Source organism: Macrotis lagotis, chromosome 1 (assembly GCF_037893015.1).
Source record: "Macrotis lagotis isolate mMagLag1 chromosome 1, bilby.v1.9.chrom.fasta, whole genome shotgun sequence".
Taxonomy (NCBI): domain Eukaryota; kingdom Metazoa; phylum Chordata; class Mammalia; order Peramelemorphia; family Peramelidae; genus Macrotis; species Macrotis lagotis.
In genome coordinates, this window is record NC_133658.1 from 366,356,493 (window position 1) to 366,366,951 (window position 10,459).

The window sequence follows — 10,459 nt, forward strand, 5'->3', positions numbered from 1 at the left end:
TTTATGCGCAACTGCTACTGTCCCAATGTTTACAACTCTGTCTCTTTGTCCCAGTAGCCATGTGTCTGTCTGTCTGTCTGCGTCTGTGTGTGTCTTGGTATCAGGGTTGCACGAGGTGGGTAGTGCTGGGTCTTCGTGGACTTCTGTCTCTGGACCTCCGTATCCGTGTGTCCGGGGTCTTTCTCGGTGTGTCTGCGGCTCTGTCGGCGTCTGTCTCTCTCTGCCCGCGTCCCGTGGCTCTCCGCATGTGGATCTCTCGGGGGCTCCGGGGGGACGGTCAGTGTGCCATGCCGGGGGGGGGGGGGGCAGCGCTGCGCCCCGGGGCTCCCAGAGCGTTCAGATCCTGCGCGCCCAGAAGAAGGTGCGGCTCCGGGGCGGGCCGGGCCGGGGCTGCCCGCAGCGGGGGGAGCCGGGGGGCGGGGGAGGGGCGGGGTCTCCCTCACCCCGTTGGCTGAAAGTCCCCCGACGTCATCGGGGGAAGGCGGGCCGGGGACAGCCGGAGCTGTGAAGTCCCGGGCGCGTAGCGGGCTGGGAGCACTCGCAGGCTGGGCGCTCGCCTCGGGGAGCTGCCGCTGCGCCCCGCGGTCGGCTCCGGGCTGGGCGCGCCCTGTGCTCCTCACGGAGGCTGAATGACGGGCCTGCGCCGGCTCAGCGGCTGCCTGGGACGCTCCGGGAGCTGAGCCCGCGCCGAGCCCGGGCTGGCAGCTGGGCCCCCTCGGGGAAGCGCGAGGACCTCCTGGGACGGCCCCGCCCCCGGGGGGCAGCGTGGGGGGCCATGTCGGCCAACTCGAGCCACAGCTTTCTAAACAGCACCGCTCCGAGGGGTGAAGCGTGGATGGTGGGCTTGGGCATCGTCATGTCTACCATAGTCCTGGCCATTGTCTTTGGCAATGTTCTGGTCATCACAGCCATCGCCAGGTTCCAGCGGTTGCAGACTGTCACCAACTACTTCATCACATCCCTGGCTTGTGCTGACCTGGTTATGGGGCTGGCCGTGGTGCCCTTTGGTGCCAGTCACATCCTCATGGAAATGTGGACCTTTGGGAACTTTTGGTGTGAATTCTGGACTTCCATTGATGTTCTCTGTGTCACAGCCAGCATCGAGACCCTCTGTGTTATTGCTGTGGATCGCTACTTCGCCATCACAGCACCCTTTCGGTATCAGAGCCTGCTTACCAAGGGCAAGGCCAGGGTGGTCATCCTGGTGGTCTGGGTGGTATCAGCCCTCACCTCCTTCCTGCCCATTCAGATGCATTGGTATCGTGCCAGCCATGATGAAGCTCTCAGGTGTTATGAGAAGGAGACCTGCTGTGACTTCTTCACTAACCAGGCTTATGCCATCGCTTCCTCCATTGTGTCCTTCTACTTGCCTTTGGTGGTCATGGTATTTGTGTACTCCCGGGTCTTCCAAGTAGCCAAGAAGCAACTTCAGAAGATAGATAAATCCGAGGGCCGCTTTCATGTCCAGAACAGCAGCCAAATGGAGCAAAATGGAAGGACAAGTCACCGAAGGTCTTCCAAGTTCTGTTTGAAAGAACATAAAGCCTTGAAGACCTTAGGTATCATCATGGGGACCTTTACACTTTGTTGGCTGCCTTTCTTCATTGTCAACATTGTCCATGTGATACAGGACAACATTGTCCCCAAATATGTGTACATTTTTCTAAACTGGGTGGGCTATGCCAACTCAGCCTTCAACCCGCTGATCTACTGCCGGAGCCCTGACTTCAGGTATGCCTTTCAGGAGCTCCTCTGTTTCAGGAGGTCAGCCCTGAAGCTCTATGGTAATGGCTACTCCAGCAACAGCAATGGGAGGAGTGAGCAAAACGGGGAGCATGGGAGTTACCCCACTGAACAGGAGAAGGAGATCGAGCTGCTGTATGAAGACCTCCCAGGCACTGAAGGCTTTTTGAACTGTGCAGGTACTGTGCCTAATGCTAGCGCCGACTTAGAGGGCCAGGATCAGACTCTGGATGATACCCCCTTGTGACTGTCTTTTTGATTGGTAAAAACCCTCAGCAAACCAAGCAAGGTGGGGGAAAAGAAACAATTTTTAAAAGAACAACAACCACCAAACCCCCCCCCAAACAAACAATCCAACAAAAACAACCCATCACAAGCCCCCAAACACTAAGTCTACTCCTTAACTCACGAACTAGAAATGTCTGGTCAGCCTGTAGAAGGATGGGCAAGAGGGAGGAGGACAGTCTTAGGCTATTTATTGTTTTTAAGTTATCAGGAAAGAGACCAACTCACCCACCGGTCCTAGGGATTCCTCATTTCTGTACTAGTTGGCTTATGCCCGGAATGGAGTTCGGAAGTGTATATCTCACTTCAAGAGACTCAGGCCTTGAGGTCTTGAGTCTAGTTTGAATGACTGTCTCATAGATCTACCTCATTTGTCAAGTATTAGGCTTAGCAGATTTCTACTTGGGACATCTATCAGGAGGAGCAGGCCTCCCCTCACCCCCCCTTGGGTTTTGTGGATACCCCAGCTGGACCTGGCTGTCAATGTGGATTCGTCTCCTCCTCTTATTTGCTCACATGGGCTGTTGGAGGCAGGGACACAGAGGGGACAGCTTCTGCTGTTGAATGAGCAAAGTCTAAAGTTTACAGTAAATAAATTGTTTTGCTGTGACATCATTGCACCTGTTTGTCCAAAACTCCCAGTGGAACGTTCTTATTGGAAACCACAGGTAACTGCTTGCAATAGCTGTCCGGTGATTTAATGGTGAATGAATAGTAATAATAATAAAACCTCACATTTCTGTGGTGTTTGCCTAGTTTTAACTAGTGCCATTCCCCATCGCTTTGTGAAGTATGCAGGGGAAATATCATCTCCATTCTATTGAGGAGCTCAAGGTTTAGGAGGTAAAGGAAGAGAGTTGCTTACAGTCTTAACAACTAAAAGTATTGGTGGGAAATTGAACCCAGGGCTTCTGCTCTAGCAGCTCCGGTCTTCCTTTTTTCATACCACACTTCCTGGAATTACATTTACACATAGCTTAAGTCTGTTGGCTTTAAGTGTTGTAATAAACACATCTCAAGTTATCCTTCTACCCTAAGTAAAGCTCCTCAGATTTGCATAGTTCTCTTATAAAGTATGTTGTTCATTAGCTTACCTATTATGTATTATTGATATGTAAATATATTTAATAATTATTAAATAATAAAATTATTGTTTATATTTAATGGGAAGTGTAAATTTCCCATTAATCATTTATTCCAAAATTATTCATGGGAAGATGGAAGTACAAGGGAAAGAGAGAAGAAAAGTCCATCTGGGTTCAAGTACCCACTGACACTTATTACCCACATGACTTTAGTGAAATCACTTAGCCTCCTTAAACATGGTTCTTTATCTATAAAAAAAGAAGGCTAGACTAACTTGTCTCTGATGTTCCTTGTAGTTCTAGATTTAGAATTCCATGATAAAGTAAAAAAATCAGTTCAGTTCAATAATGAGCAAACTTATAACTGCCATTTACACAGCACTTTGAAATTACAAAGCTCTTTACAGACACTTTACCTCATTTGATCCAACTATGCTTTCTTGTAGAAGGCTGAACATCTCCATTTGGCTAAGGGAAAAAACTGAGGCCCAGATTGGGGAAGGAACCTTCTGAAGGGTCTTTTAGATAGTCAAGCTGTGGAGCTGAGACTCAGACTGAACGCTCTGTACTTTAAATGCAGTCTTCTTCCTGTTGCACCACAAACTGCCTCCTGTTAGATTTACTGTGACTGTTTACATCAGAAAGACTGACTCATGGATATGAGGTGATGGACAGCCATCTCCCTACCTATTGTGGTGGCAGCCTCTTAAATTTATACCCTCATTCTGTCTTCCCATGGGAATCTCTGAACCTACCTAGAATTCATGGTTAAGGGGAAAAAAAGAGAATTCAGCTGTTTCTTATGAAAATGCTACCCCTTCTTTCCCTCCCCAAATGACAGCCTCTCTCATTCTCATCAGAAGGCAGAGGACCAGTAATTGGCTCAATGAATTCAACTGGAAGTCTGGTGAATGATTCCTTAGATTCACCTCCCCTTCACCCACTTTTCAACTAGCTGGTTTTGTGACCTGAAGCAGGTCCCAAATCACTAAGTCTCCTCTTTGGGTTCTTTGGAGAGAAGAGTAGTGACAGGGGAGGAGATGAGGATAAGCTTTAGTTAGGTGATCTCTAAAGTCCTTTCTATCCCTACTTTAACATTATAGATTTGAAGCTTAGAACTAGACAGAACTCAAATGATCACAGGTCATATAATTTTTTAAGGTCACTTAGGGTCATAGAATTTAAAGCATGAAGGGATCTGGTCCAAATTTCTTATTTTACAGATGACTTTACAAAGTCTCAGAGAAGATTGTGACTTGTCCAGAGTCACACAATTAGCAAATAGTAGAATGGAATGAGATTCAAATCCAAGTCTTTGGAACCTACAAATCTTGCAACCCAAGGTCACAGATAGTAAGTAATAAAATTATAATTTGAATTCATATCTTCTTACTGATAGGGAATCTGTTGCCCAGAGAAGGAATATGACTTGCCCAGATGTCATACGTCAATCAATCAATATTTGTTAAAGCTTGGAATATGTCAGTGTAGAGAATGTAAAGAAAGGCAAATCCCCCCCCCCCAAAAAAAAATATGTCCTTGATGTCAGAGGCAACACCAGAACACAGGTCTGGCTATCTTCCCCATTCCTGCCCCCCTCCCCCAGCCATGGGGGTTTAATGCATTGCTCCATTATTATTTCAATGCTGCCACAATAGAAGGTGCCCAGGTAGCACCGGAACTGAAGGGAGGGCACTGGTTCAGACAAGTTTATGAGTGGTGAGAGGGTCGGTGAACAGTCACTACTGTTTTATAAAATGACTCTTAATGTCCTTAAAAGTCACTTATGTGACAATCAAAAAAGTAAACACATTCTTTTAGTCCCTTTCCTCTCCATCCTTTTTCTATTTTTACATCAGGTATCTGGGCTCAACTTCTCCCTTCATGACTGGAGAGGGCTTAGTCTGAACAGAGTTCAGTAATCTTTAGTTTGTTCCTTAACTGAATAGCTGCTTCCGGCTCCAAACAGTGGTTCCTTTCTCCCCATCTGTCAGTACAGTTCTCTTACAGCCTTAACCTTACCAATGGCAAGGAATTCACTTAGGATCACTGAGCGTTAGAACACATCAGAGCTGGAAGGGACCGTCCAACACGGAGCAGTGAAATCTTAGAACTGCAAAGAGTCTTAGAACATAAGATTTTGGAAGGAAGCCATTGCACATAAAATGTGCTCCAGTCAGGGGACATGGACACTTTTCATATAGGCAGATTGCAAACCTTCTGTGCTCTCAGGAATGGTTTGCATGAGTGGCAATGGCCAAAAATTGTCATCACCTGATGTACCTCCTTGCATTTAGTTGGACTAGTCCTCAGAAAAAGGGAAATATCGACCATCTTGAGATCCATATTCAGTTGTTTTAACTTGACAAGATTGTGAGAATTTATGTTCTGTGGCATAGCCCTTGAAAACCTCAAGTCATATCCATGCCATCATATGGTATTCTAGGAATACTCTGTGTGTTTGTTGTGTGTGTGTGTGTGTGTGTGTGTGTATTAAAAAGGATAAAACATGGAATTTACAGCACATGATGATAGAACCAGGAGGGACCTTAGACTAGAGAGGAGAACCTAGAGTGTTAGAAATAGTAAAGACCTCAAACCACAATAGATCACAGAGAAATAGAAAGGACCTAAGTTCTACATCCTCATTTTCTAGATAATGTGACTGAGGCTCAAGGAAGGTAAATGGCATGCTCCATCTTGCCTCTGTAGCCTTGATCACCTTGGTGACCAGGAGTATCTTTTTGGGTGTTCAATCACCTCATTTGTAAAATACAGGGTTTAGATTAGGTGGTGTCTCCTGGTGCAGTTAGATACTACACTGGATAGAATGCTGGGTCTGATGTGAGGAAGACTTATCTTCCTGAGTTCAAATCCAGTTTCAGACTTTTCCTGACTATGTGACCCTGGGCAAGTCACTTAAACTGTTTGCCTCAGTATCTTTTGCAAAATGAACTGGAGAAGAAAATGGCAAACCACTCTAGGATCTTTTCCAAGAAAACCCCAAATGGGGTCACAAAAGAGCTGAACACAACTGAAACAATCCTCTTCTGAACTCTAAATCTATGACCCCAAAGAACACAAAGATAATGAGTAGCTTAACCAAGACTAGAACCCAGGCCTTCTGACTTTCAATTGTTCCATGACACCACACAGGCCTTCCTGTGTTTTCTGTTGGTTACCAGGGTGATGGGGGTTGGGTGTGTGCATTGTGATCTCAGTCAAATACTGAATGGCTTAATGCTGTTAGTACACTGTGTAATAATAGTCTGTGTGGGATACCATTAGCCTTCTTGCACAGCACTCTGATATCTGTTAGCACTTTGATATCTGTTATCTCCTTTTATTTGTCCTGCATATGACCCTTCCTCTTTGTAAAAAGGCTCTTCATAACTAGCCTCCTAATAGAGAATCAAAGAATTTTACACTGGGAAGTGACATAAAAGATGATTTAGAATCACAGAATTTGGAGAAGGGAGAGAACTTAGAGATCATTTATTAAGCGCTACTACATGCCACATATTCTGCTGTGTATATGAATTTCTGTATACACACACACATATATATATATATATATATATGTACATCCATCCATATATAGATAGAGATAGATGATAGATAGATAGATAGATAGATGAGAGACAGACAGACAGATATTAACATAGATTATGTTGTGCTTTTGTAAGCAGACATAAAATAGAGCACACTAGGGTGAGGGGTGAGGGAGTTAGATCAGGAAAGACCTCATGTAGAAAGTGGCACTTGAATTGAAGGACTTTAGGGATTCTAAGAGGCAGAGATGAGAATATAATTCATTCCAGGTATGGAAATACAAAAATGCAGAGGTGGGAGGTGGAATATTATGTATGAGGACAGCAAGACCAGTTTGACTGGACCCTAGGGAATGGGAAAGGGAGTAATGCATCATGAGAAGAGAAAATAGATTGAGACAGATTGTGAATTGTTTTAAATGCCAATCCAAGGAGTTTGGATTCGACTGTACAGGTATAGGGAACAACTAGAATTTATAGATGGGGGGGCACACAGTTAATCTAGCCTAATATCCTCATTTTTAGCAGAATAGGGTACTGAGGCCTAGAGAAATGAAATTAATTTTCCCAAGGTCACATAGCTAGTAAGCAGGAGAGTAGATTCAAACTCTAAAGAATTATTTATTTCACTCAGGAAACATCTACTATGATATTTTCTCCTTTCAGGATGCTTGAAGGGTTTCTAATTCAATATGCTTATGACCTAATTCAGCATACCTTTCAGTGTGGTCATTCATGTTCTGGGATAAATGTAACTATATGAAACTTTTCCAGACTCTAGGGCATTGACTGATAACTGCCTTTCCTAGGATAAGAAAATGTAGAGGAGAAAGGAACCTTAGAAGCCATTTAATGTAATCCTTCCTTCCTCCAAACCTTTTGATAGATAAGAATCGGAGACCCAATTTATCCAAGGTCATACAGGTAGGAACAGCCAGGTACTCTTGTCCTCTGACTTTAAACACCACTCTCTTTAGAAATGAACAGTGGCAGATCTGATTTTTCAATAAATGATTCTATTTATGTCCCTCTGTCATGCATATTTGTTTGTTGTCAAGGGGTTGCATAACATTTGTGGTATATTCACCAGAACAAAACTTCCTTTGCTTAGGCTAGAAGGGCCCAGGAACTGTCAAATGAGAAACTAATATTGAGAAGCCAGCTGACAGGTGTGTCTTGTGGGGGTGTAGGGAGGAGACAGTTACTGAGGGAAGGAATCCAGGGAAAGGGAGGATGGGAAGGAAACAGGCTACAAATGCCTTGATGAAGAGCAGGATGTGCTAGCTAGAACCTTCAGAAGGAGTCAAGCCAATATTAATTGAGAATCTGATTGTGATAGGATTCTATTCTGAAGATATAAGAAAAGTCCAATACTTGGTGGCTCATCTTGAGGAGTTTATAATCTATTTGGGAAAACAAACACATGAATACTGGTAGTAAAAGACAGTGACTTACCATGAGATACAGTGGAAAGAGCTTTGGATCTGAGAGTCCAGAGACCTGGATTTTAGTCCTAGCTTTGACCCTGACTGTGACTAATTTTTTTTTCCCTTTCTAAGACTAAGTTTTGTTCTTTGTAGAGTGATGCATTTGGACTTACATGATCTCTGCCTGGTATAACACCCAAAGTCACCTTCTGCCCTAGCTTTCTATGTTCTAAGAATATATGTACTATATTCCAACCATTCTGTGGTCTAAGGGGTCTTCGGGTTCTGATATTTTAAATTCTGAGCTCTAATATTCTATATAGTAAGGTCCCATCTGCTCTAAATTTCTGGGTATTATATTCTAATAGCCAATGAGTTGAGGCTAGATTCTAAGCATATGTATATATATACATATACATATACATATACATATATATATATATATATATATATATACATATATATATATATGGACTTTGAAGTCCCATTTGATTTCAAACTGGGGAGAACTAACTGTGCTAAGAGTTGATGGTAAAAGGTTTCCCTCATTACTATGTTATCAGAGGTTGCTGGTATAACAGAATAGCAACCTGCTCATCAGAATGCCCAGTCTTTTTTTTTTCCTAGGGCTTTGTTTTGGCTCAGCATTTCAATTTGAGGGTTGGGTCAGAGTGAAAAGAGGATGTGAAACTTTTAAAACTGAGCGTGGCTGGGTAAAACTGCAGCTACATATTTGGCACGGCCCAGATTTCACCCAGGCAAACTGGTTCTTGGTGAGTTTGGGATGGTGCCCATGGCGGCCTGCTTGTGAAGCAAGTCTGTGGCTGGAGTTGTCCTGAGGCTTGGAACTTGTTAGAAACCTGGCAGGCCACAGCTGGCTTGAGAAAGAGATTTTAAGTGTTTTGCTCACTTTCTTAGTACAATAGAACTGATTTGCTGGCAGTAGAGAGGGTTTGATAGAATGGGGGAAAAGTCATTCAGGCCATTAATAATAGTAATAACCAAGCAACAATTTTTTTAATTGTTCACTATTTTTATTTAATCCTCATAGTAACCCTGTGAGGTAGGAAACATAATTTACCCCCATTTGACAAATGAACAAACTCAGGCTATTTCATTATAAATTCACAAAATATTAGTTAAAAGGGATACCCCCCCCCCCCCGTTCACTTAAAGTGCCTTGCCAATCTATGTGGAAAAGTTGTTAAGTTGCTGAGCAAGAACTTGAACTCAGGACCTCTGACTTTACAACCACTGTTCATTTTTGTGTGCTCTATTTTTATTCATTCAACCAACCAATATTTACCAAGTGCCAATTCTTCTGTGTGAGTTTACACAAAAGCCTTCTGGACAATGCTAGTTTCAAAGAGAGTACAAATAAAATTGCATGGGGAATATTTAAAATAGTTAAAAGAACAAACTTCTCAAGTACATTCAAGAACTTTTTAAATGCCATCAATTTATGATTAAGAAGAGGTGGCTTGGCTGGTGTGGTGGAGAAAATATTTGACCAAGAGTCAGAAGGCCTGTATTTGAATCTTTTTTATTTCCTCGCGTCAGATTGCTATTTTGTAAAATGAAGGTATTTTCCTGAATGATCTTTAGGTCCCTTCTAGCACCAATATTTTGTGTTAGTAGATTAATTATAGGTGGATCAATCAATCAGTCATTCATTTAATGACAGAGTTGAGAAAATTGATTTTTAAAAAATTGCCCACATTTAGTGAGACGACATTTGTTCAGTTGTTTTTCAGGTGTGTATGACTCTTTGTGATCCCATTTGAGGTTTTCTTGGTAGAGATGCTGGAGTGATTATCCATTTCCTTCTCCAATTCATTTTACAGGAGAAAACTGAGACAAACAGGGTTAAATCATTTGCCCAGGTTTATACAGTTAGGAAGTATCTGAGGTCAGATTTGAACTCACAAAGGTAAGTACCTAATTCCAGACCTGCACTCTATCTACTAACCTGAGATAACATATATTAGGAATAAATGTAAAACATCTTTACTTGGGCGCAAAAATTGGACAAGGAAAAGGATTGAGAATTTTAGTTAGACCACAAATTATAGCAGCCGGAAGGCCCCCATGGATAAGTATAGAGATGGAGCCTAGACTTGTGATTTCATTGTAAAGGAAAAACCCCAGAAGGCAATTCCTTCTCCTAGAACACATCATTTACTTTCTCAACTCTCTAAGCTCACTGGTAGCAAAAAGTAAAACAAAACAACAAACTAAACCCTAATTTCATAAAGATCATGTTAATAGGACTTTGTGTCTAGATAAAGAAGGCTGACATTTAATTGTCCTTTATTCTGGTTAAACTATTTCTAGGGGATTCTATTCAGTTTTTGGTCCTACATTTTAG

General features: G+C 42.9%; 1 protein-coding gene across 3 annotated transcripts in view; it reads left to right on the forward strand.

The window, feature by feature from the left end:
* Nucleotides 1-673: 673 nt before the first annotated feature.
* Nucleotides 674-10,459, forward strand: part of ADRB2 (adrenoceptor beta 2) — a 116,702-nt gene continuing 106,916 nt past the window's right edge. For 2 of the 3 annotated variants that reach the window (XR_012473737.1, XR_012473738.1), the window contains exon 1: nt 676-2,696. Coding sequence is in view for 1 of the 3 variants with exons in the window: in XM_074212362.1 (XP_074068463.1) it covers nt 776-1,922 (1,147 nt within the window). In the remaining 2 variants the exon portion in view is untranslated. Of the gene's footprint in view, nt 2,697-10,459 lie in introns of all 3 variants that reach the window. The other variant, XM_074212362.1, reaches the window with a different exon arrangement.